This window comes from Myripristis murdjan, chromosome 16 (assembly GCF_902150065.1).
Source record: "Myripristis murdjan chromosome 16, fMyrMur1.1, whole genome shotgun sequence".
NCBI classification, from domain to species: Eukaryota; Metazoa; Chordata; class Actinopteri; order Holocentriformes; family Holocentridae; genus Myripristis; species Myripristis murdjan.
Genome location: NC_043995.1, coordinates 33,458,477 through 33,478,911, shown reverse-complemented (window position 1 = coordinate 33,478,911; position 20,435 = coordinate 33,458,477). Strand labels below are relative to the sequence as shown.

The 20,435-nt window shown below is 48.0% G+C and overlaps 1 protein-coding gene across 2 annotated transcripts in view; it reads right to left on the bottom strand.

Moving 5' to 3' along the window:
• Positions 1 to 20,435, bottom strand: part of dennd4b (DENN/MADD domain containing 4B) — a 64,602-nt gene continuing 44,167 nt past the window's right edge. For both annotated transcript variants that reach the window (XM_030072954.1, XM_030072955.1), the window contains exons 20-29: positions 19,464 to 19,701; positions 18,788 to 19,091; positions 17,377 to 17,481; positions 11,564 to 11,739; positions 9,887 to 10,043; positions 9,315 to 9,554; positions 8,294 to 8,390; positions 8,011 to 8,176; positions 6,793 to 6,851; positions 1 to 6,031 (exon numbers count right to left, since the gene is read on the bottom strand). In XM_030072954.1, the coding sequence (XP_029928814.1) occupies positions 5,886 to 6,031; positions 6,793 to 6,851; positions 8,011 to 8,176; positions 8,294 to 8,390; positions 9,315 to 9,554; positions 9,887 to 10,043; positions 11,564 to 11,739; positions 17,377 to 17,481; positions 18,788 to 19,091; positions 19,464 to 19,701 (1,688 nt within the window). In that variant the 3' untranslated portion in view covers positions 1 to 5,885. The remainder of the gene's footprint in view (positions 6,032 to 6,792; positions 6,852 to 8,010; positions 8,177 to 8,293; positions 8,391 to 9,314; positions 9,555 to 9,886; positions 10,044 to 11,563; positions 11,740 to 17,376; positions 17,482 to 18,787; positions 19,092 to 19,463; positions 19,702 to 20,435) is intronic.

The following is a 20,435-nucleotide window of genomic DNA, read 5'->3' as shown; positions in this document are numbered from 1 at the left end:
AGAGGGCAGGAGATGAGGCTGCAGCTCATCATCAGGAAACCGTCAGAATATTTTCAACATTGAGATGTGGAGGTTTTTTTTTTTTTTTTGTATTTTTTTTCCCCTTTGGTGATGAAACAACACACGTCCAGACTTTGTGAACAGTTTGAAAATATTCCGGCGTGTTTTCCAGACTTTTCCGGGCTGAGGCGGCAGAGGGATCGCGCTCGCTGCTGCACAAGAGGACGCACACCTTTACTTTGTTCCTGCTCCGCCATGTTTTGAAGCTATGAATGATTAATTTGACATTTTGGACTAAACAAAGCGACCTGCACGTCGCCGCCTCCTTCTCCAGGGTTTCCAAGCGTTTTGTTTTTTTTCCTGATCTTTGAAGCTCTTATTATTTTGTCCAAAATCCACAAAAACTCTCCATGGTAACTTTTTTTTTTTTAAAAATTGTCATATACCTACAATTATTTGTGAAATTATCAGGTCAGGGTTTTCCTGGCGTAAGGTTACTGTATGTAAGTTTAACTGCCGGATCTACTTTCCAATTCAAAACAGCAAAATAATGAGAAAAGAAAAAAACAATTCTCTGATTTTCCTGATAATCCTGATAAATCTTGTCGGGTTTTAGCTCTTCAGATTTTCAGCGGGCAGACAAACTTCAGCGGGTCACAGGTTCGAATCCCAAGGCTCAGTAAAACTAAAACTGACATCGAACCGAACCAGGTCCTTCACCGTGCTGGGGAACACAAAGCATGCTGGGTGTTTTTCCCACCAAACCTCCAACAGACAGGCAGACAGACAGACAGACAGGCAGACAGACAGACAGGCAGACAGACAGACAGGAAGTAAATCTGCATCAGATCAGATCAAACAGGAGACGTGACGGACGCTCGGAAGCGGGCGAGTCGCCTTCAGCTCGTCTGGGCTCTCGGTTCGAGATGATAAAAAAAAAAAAAATCAAAAAATGTGTTTTGTCCCTTTAACCCTTCACAGCTCGTCCTGCTGCTTCCTGTACACACTGCTGGTTAGATTTTCAAAATAAAGCCAGAAAACAGCCACCAGCTTTTCTAATGTTAAAGGTTTTTCTTTTTTTTTTTTTTGAGGCTTCAGTCAGTTTGAAATTAGTCGCGACGCCAGATTTAGAGCAGATCGTCCCCTCGGCCCCGGACACACACACACACACACACACACACTCCCCTCCTGTCTGTACAAACAAACACTTTTGCTTCCAGTCCCTTTTCTCTGAGTGCCGTCCTGAAGGCGACAAGTCCAATGCAACACGAGGAAAAAAAAAACAAAAAACAAAAAAACAAACCAAGGAGCAAAACAGCCGTTAAATCTTGCCGCTGAAACTGTAATGAACAGCTGGATGATGTGACAGCTGGATGATAAGATGTTCCTCTGGATGAGCTGAAACAAACTCCCGCCTGGATAATAAATCACATGATCACACCGGCCGGCTCTCCATACTCCAATAAGCACATGTTGCTTTATCAGTCAGTGTTATTCTCTGGTTACTATGGTAACATCAGCTGGGCGTCCATGAGGCCAACAGGCTGCGCTTCCTCTCCGAGCTGTTTGGGGGGAAATTTTGGAAAAGTTCTCACATCAGCAGCCGCTCGCCGCCTCCTGTGTGTCTCCACCTCCTGTCTGCTAAAGGTCCATAAACCCTCGTCTGACGGGATCCTGACGCTCGAGCTGGATCAGTCTGACTTCCTGTAAACTCCAGCGTCCGTCACAGAATCTCCACGTGGACGTCGGATCCCCTCCCTGCTGACCCCGCCTCCTTTTCCAAATCAACAAGACGACGCCACTTCTCCCTTTCGGCCCGACCGCCAGGCGGTCTTCATCACGCTGGAACAAAAAAACTAAAATGAAACTATCGTCTCCCAAAAGGTCGATGTCGCTCTGCTCCCACGCTGCTGCTGCACGCCACCGCCGTCCACCACGAGCAGAAAGGGTTAAATGTGTGTGTTTGTGTGTGTGTGTGTGTGTGTGTGTGTGTGTGAAGTGTGAACACTTTCATCTCGGCTGTGTTTTGTGGTGTATGTCTGAAGGCTGGAAAGCACTGATGATGATGATGATGGTGATGATGATGCTGTCAGGGCCGTGTCCTCCCAGGTGAGCTTCCTGTTGCGGTTTTGCAGGAGATCTGTGTGTGTGAGTGTGTGTGTGTGTGTGTGTGTGTGTGTGTGTGTGTGAGACAGCAGCAGCCTCTCAAAGCCAGGCTCTCCTGCAAACCTCAGCCTGGATCTGCTGGAGGAGCTGGAGGGTTAGGGTTAGCCCTACTGTATATATAAATACATATACATATATATATATTAAGGCCAATGCCCTGATGTTTGTTGAGGCATTGGAGGACAAGCCAGACATCGAGGCCTTCCTCGAGGACCAGGACCTCAGGGTCCCAGTCTTCCCCACCACGTACGACTGGGAGGAGGGGTTCCTGGAGGCCAACTTTGATGTGGACGGTGTGGTGGTGGAGCTTCAGAGGCTGAAGGGGGTGAGGGCCCAAATCCCCTACCTCAACCTCCCTCCAGTCAACAAGAACATGCTGAAGCCCCACTACCACATGCTCAAAAAGCACGTGGACCTGGAGGAGTGCTGCCCCGCCGCCAGGGAAGCACTCAGGAAGATCTGCGGGGGCCCCCTCCAAGATGGTGGAGATGCTGCATGAGGTGAGGTCTCAGTTCAGCACGGCGCTGCGTTCCCTGGACAGGAAGAACTTGGCCAGGGACAATGTCCAGAAAAACAGCCTGGCGAACCCTGCCAAATTCAACCTCCTGCCCCAGGACCAGCAGTTTGGCCTGGGGGTTTTGGATAGGGCGATCCAGGCTGTGGACACTGATCCCACGGTCAGGTTCTTGCTGTCCCTGACCAAGTTTGGTCAGAAGAGCCGGGAGATGGTGGACTTGGCGGCGGTGGTGGACCTGGACCACATTGTCTCCTGCTCGGTGCACGCTGCGTGCACCCTAGTGTCCACCACCAGCATGTATTGTGGGGAGGAGGACCGTGGGAAGCTGAACTTTGTCCAGCTGTACACTGACTCCCCCCACACTCACATCAACCTGCCCTACAAACATCCGGTGAGTGGGGCAATCACGACTTGCGGCCTCCTCCACCATGAGGTCTCCAAGGCCATGAACGCCAGGGCCTGGACCACATGGAGGACATGGAGGTCAAGTTCAAGAAGCCCCTGTCCTGCCGTCTAGAGCAGGTACGGCTCTTCAGCAGCGATGACTGCCCCAGTGTTCTGGACGCGGAGGAATTGGTCGCCACGGGGGACGGCATGACTCTGAGGGCCGTGGTCCTGGAGGCGCTGGAGTACCTGAACGGAGTCCTCAGGTCCGCACATGGGCAAACAAACGCTTGGGGCATCTTTGAGTGCTCCTGGAGAGCCTACCAGGCGGAGCTGGCTCTAGAGGAGCTGGTGTTTGGGCACCCCCTGTCCCCCACTGACCGCCAGCTGTCCATCGCATTGGGCACCAACAGCACTGTTGACAAGTCCTCCACACGGGCAAGGGGCTTCCTGGGCCTGGCCCCATGGAATGCCGCCACGGCGGAGGTCTGCTGCCCTCCCCTGGAGAACTGGACCAGGGACGACCATCTCCGCATCAAGCGGATTTTCAAGTTGGTCGAGTCCCTGGGGGCAGCAGACTCCGTCGTGGGGGCAGAGCTATGGATGGTCCTGTTGGGGGATGTTTTCCGGATGTCGGCGGAGCACATTCCCCTCGCCAAGCTGAAGGCGGTGGACGGCCGTTCCCTGTACCGGGTGGTGGGAGGGCAAAAGGTCGAAGTGTTCCTGGAGATGGTGGTCAAGAAAAAGGCCTTTCCGTTTCCAGGGACCTTCGACCAAGCCAAGGAGATAGTGGTCCGGTCGGGGAAGGACCCACTCCACTGCCTTCAGCTGGGCCTGGAGGAAATGAAGCTCCGCTGGTTCCCGCATCTGAGGTTTTGGCAAACCCACCATGCCCGTGCCAGCTGGGACTTCAAGTCCCTCATCGAGCTATACGATGAGGGACGAGAGACCCAGCTGGTCACAAAGGTGGCAGAAGTCCAGGGGCACGTCCTCCAGGAGATGGAGAGGCGAGGACTGTGCTACGCCCGGACGTTTGAGAGGTACAGGGAACTGGGCATGCCCTGGATGGAGAAGTGCATGCGCCGGCTCCCTGCTACCCTCAATGCTGGGCAAAAGCTGAAGGTCCTCGCCCTCCTGTCTTTCATCGCATTCCTCGAAAACAACGACTTTGTCTCGTTCAAGGCGTTGGAGGACCTCCTGCGGGACGTGCCCTTGACAACAGCCAGGCTGCAGGAGCTCCTGCTGCTGAGCAAATACATGCTGCCTAAGGGGACCCCATTCAAACTGTGGAGGCTGCACGACACAATCCCCACCAGGTTGCCACCCAAACAGGCACCAGCACCCGGAACCCCAGACACCCCCAGCAAGAAAAGGCGCCGGGAAAAGGAGAGTGACAGTGAGGAGGAGACAGATCCTCAGGCTGTGGAAGAGGGGGAAGAACAGCAGAATGTCCGAACGGGCATCTTGAGGTTCATCCCAGCCAACCTCAACCCTCGCTGGACTCCCATGGAGATGTCCTTTATCAGCCAGGACAAGACTGTCCCTCAAAAGGCTGCTTATGTCCTCTACCTGAAGAGCTGCGAGTCACACTTATTGCCAGCAAGGACAATGGCAGCATTTGCAAAGAAGAGGCTGCGCTTGTTGGCAGACTTGTAAATACTTGTAAATAGTTGTAAATAGTTGTAAATAGTTGTAGGATTTTTGTAGTTTTGTAGTTAGTTTGCAGTTGGGCATTGTTCACAGTTCCAGTAATAGTTCAGATAGTTATTAGTTGACTTTATTAGCGTGTGTGTGTGTGTGTGTGTGTATTTAAAAAATTTTTAAAAAAAATAAAATAAACTCCACATTGGACTCTGCCTTGACGTGGCGTGGGGGCTTACGTGCCTCGGTGGTCCTTGGGACTCTACTGGTTGGTTCTACCCAGCTGGCCTACTCCTGTTTGGTAAGGCAGGAAACCCTAAACCCTGGGAAACTCTGGAAAAGTCCCGTGTGACTGGAGAGAGCGAGTTTGGGATCTCACCTTCTCTTTTGGTTTTGGGCGTTTGGGACCTTGGAAAAAACACCGTGGGATGACAGCCGCATCCTTCGCCAAAACAACCTTGTCCTCTCCCAAATCAAAGCGAGCGGGCTGCTGTGTTCACTCTGACAGACTGAAGACTACAGAGTCTTTACTCAGAGTCGATGTCGCACGACTTTTTAACTGCCCATTTTTTACTTTTAGGAATTATGCACGACTAATATTTTTTAAATTAACATTTTAAAACAATCTCAGGAACCCCCACATGAGAACCTCCGGTCTAGACGACCTCATGCAAGCGAAGACGACAGGAGCTTTGAGACGTCTGAGGTCTGATCGCCTCACGTGGCTCTGAGCGTGACGGCCTGGAAACACACGGCCGCCTCCACGCCTCGAGGCGGCGCACGCACGCAGGTCCAACAGGCTGATGACGTATGCATAGATTATGGCTCGCTATATATTACACCCTTTTGTTGTGTTGCACGACTAAAGCGAGGGAACAGTAGGTGGCGCTCAAACCCTCCGAGCGGTTAGATCGTCAAAATCGGGAGGTGAATGGGAGCCAGACGGCCGCTGGGTTCACACCGACGAGGCGAGGAGAGGAAACGGGGGAGAGGAGGCAGCGCAACACCCCAAATGTCCACTAGGAGGCAGCACAGAGGTGAAGAATACAAGCAGGTGAAGGCAGCGCTCATCCGGGTTTTCTCCTCTTCTTCTTCTTCCTAAATGGCGGAGGGCGCCGTGGCCGCCGGGCGGGGGAGGAGAGGGACGTCGCACTTCCTGTTCCCGCCGGTGAGCCAATCAGCACTCGAGGGGCGGGTGGAAGCTGCGGCGGCAGTCGACGGCTTTCGGGCTCGGAGGCTGAACTCGCTTCCTGCGCAGCTCCTCCCGACCCAGAGAGCCGCTGAGCCGCGAGTACGCCGCCTTGTACTTCTTATCGAACGCAGCTGGGGGGAGAGAGAGAGAGAGAGAGAGAGAGAGAGAGACAGAGAGACAGAGGGAGAGAGAGAGACAGAGACAGAGAGAGAGAGAGACAGGATTAGGACTGTGTGCAGCTTTAATGTTGAATTTAGTTTTGCAGGATGAAAGTGCAGTGATGCTTTAATTGTCTGCTGACTCTGTGGACACACACACACACACACACACACACACACACACACACACACACACACACACACCTGCACTGTTAACACAGAGTCACATACAGGTAGATCCTTGCCTTTGAAAGAATATTTGTTGATTTCATTTTGTTATCCCAAATCTCTGAATGTTATTTTTGCTAATAAAACAAAATACAGAGAATTAGAAAATTTCTCTCTGATGTACAAATCAAAGTGAACCGAAACTGAAACCATGAAAAAACACAACAAACCAAACTGAGGGTTTATTCAACCATTTCACCCCTAATCTATACATATATTTCCCTAATCTATATATACATTTCTAAGCTTTGTTACTTTCGGACTGTAAAAAGGTCTATTTTGTTGTAGATTGTATTTTTTTAATGTAATTATTGATGGTGAAAATGCCAAAGAGGCAACAGCTGGAGAGGAACCAGAACCAGAAAATAACCATCAGCTCAATATTTCTTTCATATTTCTTTTCATTTCATCGATTTTGGAGACTTTCTGTCACTGTTTCATTTTATTCAGCCAATGAAGAGTTCAGTTCATTATGAGTTCATGTATTTGCCGGCAGGCGGTCTTACCCACGTGGTCTTTGCCCATCGCTGCCAGAGTGAGGAAGAGCATCTCTCTGTACAAACTCCTGTTGAAGACAACGCACACACACACACACACACACACACACACACACACACACATGAACCCCTGTGTGAGCTCCCTGAGGTTCCTACGAGTGGATTTCAAACCCAAGGACATTCAAGGTCTTGTTTGCTGAGATGACACATCACAAGGGTCTGAATTTCTGTTTCTATTATTATTATTATATTATTATTTGTTTTTAATATTTTACAGTGTTTATTGTTGTAATGTTTTGTTGAATTTAGCATAAGTTTTTGTATTAGTCATCTGTGTTCCTCTAATCTTGCGATGTGAAGCACTTTGGGCTGCATGTGTGTGAGAGGTGCTGCATAAATAAAGTAGAGTAGAGTAGATCTTTATCGCTCCAAAGTCGAAATGGATCTTGTGCTTCACGAGCAGGATCAGCCAAAAGACAGCGAAGAGCAAATTAAAAACAGGGCGTTAAAATACGATGAAACACAAAACATTAAAGCAGCAATAAAATAAACTAGAAAAGTGCAGTTTCTGGGGAAACCGCGTGGGCAAGCTGCCCCATACACACTCATGTTAAAATCTGAAGAGGTCTGAAAAAAAGCCTAAAACTAAAAAAAAAAATAATTCTAAAAAACTATGAAAGATATTGAAAAGTTGCTTTAAACCTTTAAATTCCTACTTCTGCTCAACCATTTTAAGTTTGACTGACGTCTGTAACCTAAACTATAAAAGCAGAATAAGACACACATTAAGTTCCATTATAAAAATTATAGTGAAAACAATTATCACTAAAAAAAAAAGCTGTAAAAGTTCTGAGAAGGTTGAAAAGTTGAAAAAATTCTAAGCCACAAGCTGAACAGTTTAAAAGTTGAATGAAGTTTCTAGCTCAAAGTATGACGGAGTAACAAATCGTTGAATATTGCTGAATTTTGGAGCAGCTGTCCCATTCTGTCCTATGGGGAAAAAGTGTAAATAAAGCTTAATAATTCAAAAAGTTTTAAAGTTTTCAAAAAGTTGAATACAAGCAAACATCACACAAAGAAGCTGAAATTTTTAAAGTAAGTAAAACGTACGGAATAATAAAGAAAGAAAGAAAGAAAGAAATAGTAGGAAGAACAGGAGTGTGTCACATAATTAAATTAAAATAAAATAAAAGAGAGGATGTGAAAGGCGGAGGTGGAGTCCCTCACCTCTGGATGCGGGGCGAGCCCGGCTGCTTGGCCAGCGTCTCCAGGAAGAGCGTGACGGCCTTGTGCACCTCGTTCATGCCCACCCAGCGCAGCACCTCCTCCAGGAAGGACAGCGTGAACGGGTGGTTGTGTCGCCGCCAGCTGTAGCTGCGCATCGGCACGCCACCTGGTGGAGGGAGGCGGGAACAGCGGCCACGGTCAGAGGAACAAAACCCAACCAAAGTGACCGAAACGTGGAACGAACGAACGAACGAACGGCGTGTCAGTGAACGCAGCGTCTTACTGTGGATCCTCCAGAGGACGTAGAGCGGCGGCCACTGGTCCGTGTCGGGGGCCAGCGTGTCCCACAGGAGCCTCACCCTCACCGCCGAGCTCTCCGACTGGACACACACACACACACACACACACACACACACACACACACACACACACACACACACACACACACACACACAGTTCTTCTATTTTCTTCTGGGAGGTAAAAGTCAAACCTGTCTGCTGTGTTTGCTGCATGTGTCTCTTCTGCTTGGTGTAGTTCTACATTCTGTGTTATTGTAATGAGCTCAAGTTTCTCATTGATTCAAAGTAATAAATCAGAAAGAAGCCTAAAATATTGGCGTGTCGACGCAATTCAATTCAATTCAATTTTATTTATTTGTATAGCCCAGAATCACAAATTACAAGTTTGTCCCAAAGGGCTTTACAGAAAAATACAGCATCCTCTGTCCTTAGACCCTCACATCGGATGAGGAACAACTCCCTAAAAAAACCCCTTTAACAGGGAGAAAAATAGGAAGAAACCTCCTATGACTCGGGTCACCGCTCTGATGTGAACGCATGAGGCTGCTGCCTGATACGAGTCTGAGCGGCTGAAGCTTTAAAGAGTGAAAGTGACACACTTCCTGTGGGAACAGGATGTCTGGGCGGGGAAACCGAGGGAGGCACCGCTGCCGAGGGAAACCACAAAAAAATACAGGGGTCATTTCTCATTTCATTGTGAGTTAAAATAATACTATACGATAGATCAGTTTTGATATTTTATTTCATTTCAATCTACTAGGTCATATTGTGTTGAAACTGTGATCGTCACTGTGATGAAGAGGAAACCGAGCCGGGATCTGAGCGGCTCTAGAAGCCAAAGTCTGGTACTGAATCCTCAGAGTCCCTGTTGTGTGTTTGGAGGACAAACAGCCTGAGAAAATTCATCTTTTTCTTTGCCAGGTTCTGTCTGCAGGGATGGAGGCCCTCCTGTTAAGTTGGCGTGGGGCTGTGGCATGGGGCTGTGGCGTGGGGCTGGGTGTTACCTGCGTGAGCTGGCCGGCGAGCGGCGAGCTGCGGACGAGCTGCAGCAGGTTGCTGGGCAGGCCGAGCCGCTGGAAGTACCAGACCAGGTTCCAGAAGATGATGGAGTGGCTGTCGAGCAGCTGGGGCTGAGCCAGCACTGCCTCGCCCTCGTTCTCCAGCAGAGACTCCAGCTCCTTCCGCAGCACCAAGGGGCTCAGGTACGCCACCGCCACCTGGGGGGCTCCGCCCACTGACGAGCCCTGAGAGGGGAGGGGGGCAGAGACAGGGATCAAAAATGGTTCTGTTGTGCCACCGTGTTCCTTGTGGCATGATGATTGAAAAACGTTTAAATTGTTAAGTTTTTTATATCTGTTTTTACTGTGTACATTGTATCACTAGTCGATAATCCATTTGTTTATTTATTTTATTTTTACTAATATTATTGTCATTATCACTGCAATTTGCTTTGGCAATATAAGCACTGCCTTGTCATGCCAATAAAGCTATTTAAATTGAAAAAATTTCAGCTGCCTCAAGACGCAGCAGCACTGCAGCTGAGGTGTGTGTGTGTGTGTGTGTGTGTGTGTGTTACCACGGTGGTGCTGCTGCTCTCTGAGTAGCCGCTGGTCTCAGAGCTGGAGTCTTCACTCAGACCGTTGCAGTGGACTCGCAGGCCGGCCTCTTGGCCACCAGGGGGCCTCACCGCGCTCTCCACCTCGTCCTCCACGTTCCAGTGGCTGCGCTCGGCACTAAGGGAAGGTTAAGGTGGATCAGTGTTAGGACGGGGCGGGGGGCAGCGGCTCAGATTTAAAATGGAGCCTTTTAAACGTAAAACCAAGACAAGAGTCTGCAGACACAAAATTAAGAGTCTGATTTTTTTTTTCTGGTGAAAAAAGTTGTGGATTTTTGTATTTTATTGCACCACAAATCAAGTGATTCTGGTTGAAGAATGCCCAAACACTATGAATACTAATACAGCTACTACTACTGATATTAATGATGAGCTTTTGGAACTTTACACTTAAAAAAACAACAATAAACATCATTTATTTTCATGCACCCTGACCTGTGCTCTGTTCCAGCCACAGGTTACAGTAAAAAAAGGAATTTTAACAACTCCATCATCCTCTGAACATCTGTCACGTCTATGTGCAGTTTGGGGTTTTGTTTATGCCTTCATGTCACATCACATCTTCACCCAGCCGCCATGTGCTAATTAAGTTTTCACACGGACTGGGTTTCAGTCACACCTGCAGGAATCAGGTGTTGTATGTTGTAGGTAGGTATTGTTGTAATGTTATTGCAGGATTAATGCGCATAACGCACCCAGCTGTTTATTACAAACTTCTAATGCACATATTTTTCTATTTCTTATTTCTGTTTCACATAATTTCACAGTTTTATTCTTCTCTTGAGAATTTGAGCAGCCCCAACTGATCCAATTTCCCCTTGGGGATCAATGAAGTATTTATGCAGGGCCCCCCCCCCATTTAAAAATATATTAAATTATTGTTTTTTTTTTTTTTTAATGTAAATTACTTATCAAACAGACCTAACAATTCAGCTACCAATGAATGAGCAGTAGTATGCCTGTTATAATAAAGATTGAAAAATAAGCCAAAGTGATACGTCTTCTCTGAATAGACAAGCTAAGCCAGTGTGCTGCTGTTTGCCAGTGAGTGGCGAGCCGAGTGGCACCTCTTCGCTTTGTTACACAATCTATGTCAGTGCGCTGCTGTAGCTGGAAAGTTTCTCTGCCTTTTGGACTTATACGGTGCCGCTGAAGTTGTTGTAATGTTTTTTCGTGATCGCGGAAATTATAATCCCTACAGTGTTAACATTAATGATAACATTAGGGTGGTTTTCACAGGCTTGAACAAAAAACTGGATTAAATTTAATCTTGCCTAGGTACCTTTCTCTTGCCCTTTTCTCTCCCTCTGCGAGCGCACAGCAGTAATAATCAAACAGGCGGGTGATGACTCCGGTGTTCATTTTTCAAAATAAAGTTAACTGCAGTGTTATGTAACATTTCATGATATTTAAATTATCATTTCAAACTGATTATAATAAGTATATTTGCGCAAAAAAGGCTAGATAGCCTATATATGTGTATATATATCCTTTTAAAATTGTTTTAACATCTGGAAGAAAAAAAAAAAATCATTTTGAAGGTGTGGCGGCTTTAATTTATTTTATTCCGCTACATGAATTACATGTAGCGGAAACCCTGATTTCTGTGATTCTGTGATTGGTCGGTTGGTCGGTTACCTGCTGACGGGCCCGAGGTCGCAGATCTCGGCGTTGAGGAAGGGCACGAAGGAGGCGGAGCAGAAGGGGCAGGAGGAGTTCAGGTTGGAGTCGTCGGACGTCCAGCCGGCCATGATCTCCTCGTCGTAAACCAGCGAGTTACAGCTCCGACACAGAGAGCAGCTCGACATCAGCACCTGCGCACACAGGGAGGGAGGGGTCAGCGGGCACACCTGGGAGAGAGGGGTCAGTGGGCACACCTGGGAGGGAGGGGTCAGCGGGCACACCTGAGGGGAGGGGTCAGCGGGCACACCTGGGAGGGAGGGGTCAGAGGTGACACCTGGGGGAGGGAGGGGTCAGCAGTGACACCTGGGGGGAGGGAGGGGTCAGCCGCCACACCTGGGAGGGAGGGGTCAGCTGTCACACCTGGGAGGGAGGGAGGGGTCAGCGGTGACACCTGGGAGGGAGGGGTCAGCCGCCACACCTGGGAGGGAGGGGTCAGCTGTCACACCTGGGAGGGAGGGAGGGGTCAGCGGTGACACCTGGGAGGGAGGGGTCAGCCGCCACACCTGAGGGGAGGGGTCAGCGGGCACACCTGGGAGGGAGGGGTCAGTGATGACACCTGGGGGAGGGAGGGGTCAGCGGGCACACCTGAGAGGGAGGGGTCAGTGATGACACCTGGGGGAGGGAGGGGCCAGCAGTGACACCTGGGGGAGGGAGGGGCCAGCGGTGACACCTGGGGGAGGGAGGGGTCAGCAGTGACACCTGGGAGGGAGGGGTCAGCGGGCACACCTGGGAGGGAGGGGTCAGCCGTGACACCTGGGGGAGGGAGGGGTCAGCAGTGACACCTGGGAGGGAGGGGTCAGCGGGCACACCTGGGAGGGAGGGGTCAGCGGTGACACCTGGGAGGGAGGGGCCAGCAGTGACACCTGGGGGAGGGAGGGGTCAGCCATCACACCTGGGAGGGAGGGGTCAGTGGTGACACCTGGGGGAGGGAGGGGTCAGTGGTGACACCTGGGAGGGAGGGGTCAGTGGTGACACCTGGGGGAGGGAGGGGTCAGCAGTGACACCTGGGGGAGGGAGCGGTCAGCCATCACACCTGGGAGGGAGGTGTCAGTGGTCACACCTGGGGGAGGGAGGGGTCAGCGGTGACACCTGGGAGGGAGGGGTCAGCGGGCACACCTGGGGGGCGGGGTCAGAAATGACACTGAGGGGAGGGAGAATTCTTTTGGGTTTTGTTTGACATGGGAATTTAACCCATTAAGTGCCGTGGGCGACTAAAGTCGCCGAATCCTAGGCCCCCCAGCGTGCCGGGGGAGACTGAAGTCGACAGAGTTCTAAACCCCCCAGCGTGCCGAGGGAGACTTCGGTCGCCCAAACTGGGTTGTATGAATGAAAATTGTTTCAACCAATAAAATACCTGTTGCTGTACAGTTTTTTTGTTACTGACCAATCAAACTTCACCAGAATACAGAATGCATCTGACCTTATTTGGTAATCTTACCTTATATGGTATTCAGATTTACCGCTCTTGCCAAACAACATCCTACCATCAAAAGCGACTTTCGGTAGCTAACGGTAACGTTAACTAGCAAAGATGGCAGCGTCAGCTTACGACCTATTTATAAATCAAGACAGTGACAGCGATGATGAGTTTTTGGGATTTCAAGATGAAGAGTTGGATGATCAGGAGCGGCAGGAGAGAAGAGATTTGGAGGAGAGGCAGAGGAGAGAGCAGGTGCAGCAGCAGCTTTCGGGGGAGTGGCGTCAGGTACCAGCGACTCCGGAGAGGGCCGGGCCGGAGCGGCCGGGGCTGCCGGTCTTTGACAGCTCCCGGTGTGGCGCGCAGCGTGTGTGGAGTTCTAAGAACCCCTATGATTTTTTTCGGGCCTTTTTTTCGCCTCTTGTGTTAAAAAATATGGCCCTGGAAACCAATAGATATGCCCAGCAACTCTTGGCAAGTCGCCAACTTCCTCCACAGTCGCGTCTCCATGAATGGAAGCCCACCACGGAGGAGGAGATGGAGAGGTTTGTCGGCATCCAGGTGGGAATGGGAATGTGCGCTAAACCCAACATCGCAAATTACTGGAGCAGGGACAGTACCCAGCTGAACTGGACGCCAAATTACGGTCGCGTGATGTCCCGTAACAGATATCAGTTAATTAATTCGTTCCTCCATTTCAATAACAACGAGATGAGAAGAGAGAGAGGGGATGATGCGTACGACGCGCTGTTCAAAATCCGTCCCCTGACCGAGGCCGTACTTCACAGCTTCATGGAAGAATACTATCCGCACCGGGAGCTGGCTATAGATGAGTCCATGATCTCTTTTCGTGGACGTGTTTTTTTCCGGCAGTACATCCCGTCCAAGCGAGTGCGCTTCGGCATGAAAAGTTTTGTGTTGACCGACGCCCGGACCAATTACACTTATCTTTGGGACCTGTACACAGGCGGCGCCTACAGCTATGACAGAGACAAGGGAATAGGATACAGCTCGGTCACCCAGCTTATGGAAAAAGCCGGCTTGCTGGGCAAAGGCCACGTCCTTTACACGGACAATTATTATACCTCCCCTGCTCTGTACCTCACTCTCCACGACGGAGGCACCGGTGCGTGTGGGACAGTGAGGAAAAACCGACAGGGGATGCCCCCGCAGCTCCGCGACATGAACCTAGTGGCTGGTGAGGCTCCTGTCTTTTATGAGAAGAAACCTCTTCTGTCCGCCTCGTTCAGGGATGCTGGCACCGTGACAGTGTTGTCAACAGGTAGGCTTTTGGACAGTTATATTCGGTGGCCGAGAACCTCCATCGTTGCAAATAATAATAATAATAATAATAATAAAAAACGCTGCAAATAAATAAGATAAACGCTGCGTTGCAAATAAAAAAAAAGCAACGATTGCTGCAAATAAAAAGGAAAACGCTGCGTTGCAAATAAAAAAAAGCAACGATGCAAACAAAAAAGCCAAAACGGATTTTTCATGGCAGATTTTTTGTATTTGTTAGGCCTATATTTAAGCAATAAGCCCCGAAAAGCCGTGGGTTGCAGTGATTTTACAACGGTTGATGGGCCTTCTAAAATGTAAAATCGCCGTTATAATATCACTGTAACTCACGGCTTCAAGGGGCTTATTGCTTTTATAGAACGGTTACCCTACATATAGCCCATGAAATAAACACACAAGAAAAAAATCAATAATTTATTGGTAATAATGCAACAATAAAACTGAGAACTATTCATTCTTCCACCAAGCAAGATAGAGTGGACAGAATGGTTGCCAAGCAACACAGACGCTAAGATTGGTTGTCATCTAGCGCCATCATCACGTCACATCAGGCTATCTGGGCTCGTTAATGTTGAATTGGATATTTCCATTAATAGTGCAATTGTTAAAATACTGTTCAATTATGTTTGGACTCCTCTTTGCAGGGACGGCGACAGGTGCGTTTCTGCGCAGACGTATGCCTAATGTCGGATGTAACAATAACAATAATAATAAAAGTACACTGTTAATTTACCATACATCGGCGCTGTCACACTGTGTCCGCTTTGGGTGGAGATAAAAGGCAGGTGGATCAGGAGGCAGCAGCGAGAGGTAGGCTATTTCTCCAGAGAAATATCCAATTCAACATTAACGAAAAAATAGCCTGATGTGACATGATGATGGCGCTAGATGAAAAAGCAATCTGAGCGTCTGTGTTGGTTGACAACCATTCTGTCCACTCTATCTTGCTTGGTGGAAGAATGAATAGTTCTCAGTTATATTGTTGCATTATTACCAATAAATTATTGATTTTTTTCTTGTGTGTTTATTTTATGGGCTATATGTAGGGTAGCCGTTTTATAAAAGCAATAAGCCCCTTGAAGCCGTTGTAAAGTCACTGTAACCCACGGCTTTTCGGGGCTTATTGCTTAAATATAAAAAAATCTGCCATGAAAAATCCGTTTTGGCTTTTTTGTTTGCAACGTTGCTTTTTTTTTTTTTTTTTTTTTTTTTGCAGCAATCGTTGCTTTTTTTTATTTGCAAGCAGCGTTTTTCTTTTTTATTTGCAGCAGTGGCGGTTCTCGGCCACGGTAGTTATAATAAATAGTTGGTTAAATAAATAAATAAATAAATAGCTAGATAGATAAATAAATAAATACATTTTAGAGAAGCGTATATATATATATATATATAGTGCATATAGATTGGATAGCCTACTGTGATTTAGAGGAGGAAATAAATAAATGGGATATGCCTAATTGATTATTTAGGCTAAAAGTAATATGAATAACTATATACAGTATATGTGCTAAAATATGTGTGACCAGAATGCAAGATGTGCAGTGTGTGTGCTAGGATATATCCAGTATGTGCTAAGACAATAAGATACATATAGTATGGACAGTAACAGTTTAGTATACTTATTATACCCTGTATGCAGTATCACTGTATAGGCTATTTGTACTGTATTAGAAAATGTTGTTTTATTGTTACTGTGTGTGATATTATATCACACGAATATTTCTAATCATTATTGTTACAACTATCATTACAGTGCACGATGCCAGTGTCTTCGTCAAGCACGTGCGGACCAAGGGGCCACCTGGATACAAGGAGGTGGTCAAACCCAGGTGTGTGGAGGACTACAACCGCTACATGGGCGGAGTAGACAGAGCTGACCAGCTGTGCTCCTACTATAGTTTCTCCCACCGCTCCATGAAGTGGTACATCCGCCTCTACCACCATGTCAGAGAGGTCGCCCTCGTCAATGCACACATCCTCTTCCGAGAGGCAACAGGCATCTCCATGGCCACACCAGACTTCCGCAGCCAGGTGGTGGCAGGCCTGCTCGGCAGGCCCCTGGAGGACGCCCCCCCGCTGCCTCCCAGAGAGATGCCAGGAGTCCCAGCCCGGCTGTCTGCAGTGGGACAACACTTCCTGGGACTGAGAGAGGGGGGCAGCAAGCCCGACTGCAAGGTGTGCTCCAGCAGGAAGAGAGGCCCTGCTGAGGGCAGCAGCAAGAAGTCTGGACGGAAGCAGACCGCCTTTTTCTGCAAAACCTGCCCTGAGCAGCCTGCCCTGTGTCCTGTCCCCTGTTTTGAGACATACCACACAAAGATGGTCTACAAACCAAAGTATCTCCCCCCAGAAAATTAGTCTGGCCCAGTGGCAACAGCGTGGGGCCAGTGTTGATGTTTAAAACAAAGTTTCCTCTGGAGCAAGCCTCACCAAGCTTTTGAGACTGAGAGCTACCTGAAGGGTAGAGAGTGATATGGAGGGCTACTTGTTTGATACTTGTTTGGTGATTTGTTGGCACCTCATTGTGTTCCGTTTAGTGTTTTCTTATAAAATATGTAAATATTATATTAAAGTCTTGTTTAGCTTGATTAGATCTTTTTCTTCTAAATATTCAACTCTGGCTTATGAAATATTCTAATATGATACCAAATTCTTGTTTTGCTTTATTAAATTTTTTTTTTCTAAACATTCAACTCTGGTTTCAGAATTTATTTATTTATATATATCAAAAAATCATTATTGTGTAGCCCTATGTCTTGACAGTTCTCATAGCAAATTTGATGGTCCTGTCTATTATAGAAAAAAATCTGTGGAGCTTTTACCAAAAGAGAGTCGGTAAGTTTAGGGTGTCGGCTCATTTAGAATTTTGGCCCGGCACTCTGGGGTCTGAACATTCCAGAACCCTCTGGCAGGCTGCATGCTGAGAGTTCTAGAATGTTGTGGCACTTAATGAGTTAAAGACGGTGAATATCGGCACAAAGACCGGCCGACTTCACAAACCCTCACAAATTCGGAGAGTTAAACCGAGCGAGCTGCTTAACTCAACATTTACCTCTAGCCCCGCCCCCTCCTGACTGGCGTCCCAGGAGCGGCGCAGCGGATAGGCCGGGCTGGGAGTGTCCGTCAAGTCGATGTCGCTGCCCACAGACAGCGAGCTCTGAGAGAAGCAGAGACGGCGTTTGATTAGTTTTGACAACATCCTGGTTAGTCCTTCAGGTGTGCAGAAATTTTCTGGACAGAATAAAACTCATTTGGGTAAAAACAGTGAAAATTTCAGAGCCTTCACAAACTTTCCCGTTCTTTATGGAGCAACTTCAGACTTCACAACAACATAGTAACATCCGTCTTTTTTCTGTCTCTGACCATCTGAACACACAGTCATATACACTTGTGCATCCAGTTTTATCAGACTGTATTATGGGTCAACTGCTAAATCAAGAGAAAATGAATCCACTCTGGTTGTGATAATTAATCATTTTACCTCAAGCATCATCTGGTTCCAGCTTCACTGAGATGCTCAGACTGATATTTTGGGTTTTTTTTGCCTCTGATCACTTCCTGTTAGACTCTGGCTCATTTTTTTTTTTTTTTTTTAAACACACTTAACAGACTAAATACAGCGGTGCATTATGGCCACTGAAGGGGGGAAAATATTCTAAGAAATGTAAAAAAAAATCTGAATTTCAAGATTAAAGTTGTAAATTTACGGATCAACAAACTCTGATATTATCTGAGATTAAAGTGGTAAAATTACAGGAAAACCTCAAAAATTTATGAAAGAAAAACTCCCAAATTATATAACTATAAAGTCACAAATTTGGGAGAAAAAAAAATAGGAAAAACTGTTTTTTCTTTTCCTCTCTGACATGGGATTCAGGAACAAGAAGATCCTGCTGATTTTGATTTTAGCCCTGACAATATAATAGTTTTATTACTATTATTATTATTATTATTATTATTGTTGTTGTTGTTGTTGTTGTTGTTGTTGACTGTAAAAAACAGCAGCTATGTAAACTATTCAAACTTTGAGGATTTTTGAAACCAAATAAAGACAAAAAAACAAAATATTCAAACTTCAAATGTAAACTCAGATAAGTTGATGTTTTCTACATGATGTAAATATCATCATGTAAATATTTAAAAGCAGATTTTGCAAATTTGAGTCACTGGACCTTTAATATAGTTCACTCTTTCATCCAAAACAGAGTATTTGATTGTCCTCATATCTCACATCTCCATCAGCGGTGCATACGCCGCTCTTCAGGCAGATTGCTGGAGTTAAATTTATGACTTTAATCTCGGAAATTATGAGGGTTTTTCTCTAGCAGTATTACCCCCCTCCCCTCGCGCTGTAACTTTTTCCCCTGCAGTGGCACTAATACGCCGTCGTAACTAAATGATTCATCGGTCAGTGAAAATAATCGCTAGCTGCAGCTCTGTCTGTTTGCGTCAGTCCATCTGACCTCTGAGGTAGCGTTGACCAGCCGCTCCTTGGCTTTCAGCAGCGTTTCAGCCACTTGGGCTTTACGGGACTGCCTCTGCTCCGACACCCTGCGGCTCCCTCCTCCTCCTCCTCCTCCTCCTCCTCCTCCTCCTGGTCGTCGGTCGTCCACGCTGGCGGCTCGGCGGACGGAGGCTCGGTGTCGGGTCGGGGTGAGGAGCTGCTGCAGTTTCCCGGCCAGGCCTCCTCGGCTCGGCGACGCCACGTTGTTGTAGTTCTCGTCCACGGCCTTGTTCCTGCCGGACGAGTCGCGCGACCCCGCCGGCCTGCAGGACGAACAGCAGAGAGAGGAGTCACACCTGGAGCAAGGCTCGTCTCTGCTCATCGTTCAGTATGTAGGAGGTTACAGACGGAGCCTTGTGTCCGCACCGCCTTCACTTCCTCTGTATTTGTGCTGGTTTTCAGGAAGCTTCAGGGCCTCAAGGTGTAAATTATAACTATAATCAGATTTATGTAATTATCAAAACATGAAAAGTGTCTACATGGTTAATCTGGCCTGGCAGGGGAACTAAAAAGTTAATTTGCAAGCAGTTTAACAGGTTAAACAGGTGACACAGGTGAGGCAGGTTCAACAGGTGAGGCAGGTTCAACAGGTGAGGCAGGTTCAACAGGGGAGACAGGATTAAAACCGGACCGACCTGCCGTCCCGCTCCGCCGGCTGGCAGCTGCAGTCCAGGTCCGAGTCGGCCGTCTCTGCACAGTCTTTGTAGAAGGTGGACAGGCACACCTGACTTCGCCGCACCAGACCGCCAGCGGGGGGCGCCGGAGGCGGGGTGGAGGAGTCTCGGGGTCCCAGAGGGGGTTTCCGTGAGGCGGCATCACCGCAGCCGTTGGTCCCGGTGTTTCGGAGGAGGGCCTTCCTGGACAGCTTGACCTCTGCGCAGGACAGGAAGTTACAGACAGGAAGTGATTTTTACAGCTAAAAATAACCAAATATAACCAAGTACCTGCTGCTCGGTGTAACCAAAGTAACCAGGATGAAAATGTTACATTTCCATCCTAGATTTTTCTTGAGCAAATTTTAAATGCAATTAAGATTCAGAGGTCTCCTCGCAACACCGTAAGACCGTAACAACCACCTACAGCCTTAGCAACCATCAGGAACGTCATGACAACTGCCTACGGCCCTAGCAACCATCAGGAACGTCATGACAACTGCCTACGGCCCTAGCAACCATCAGGGACGTCATGACAACTGCCTACGGCCCTAGCAACCATCAGGGACGTCATGACAACTGCCTACGTCCCTAGCAACCATCAGGAACGTCATGACAACTGCCTACGGCCCTAGCAACCATCAGGAACATCATGACAGCTGCCTACGGCCATAGCAACCATCGGGAACAGGAACTGTAGAGGCTCAGTTTTAAAGCCATAGTGAAGATACTGCTGTCATATATGAAACTAGACGACTTAAGGGATCAATTGATGTCAAGCATGTGATGCTTGGTTGTCGTCACCTTTGCAGACACGCCCACCTTCTGCTAATCCCATGCAGTTTGGGCCCCAAAGCCTGCAGTCCACATGTGTTCTTGTGGCCTGTTGTAAAATGGTGTGTGTGTGCAGACTGGGGCCTAAACAGTCTTGGAGCTGCATCAGTTGGCTTTGAC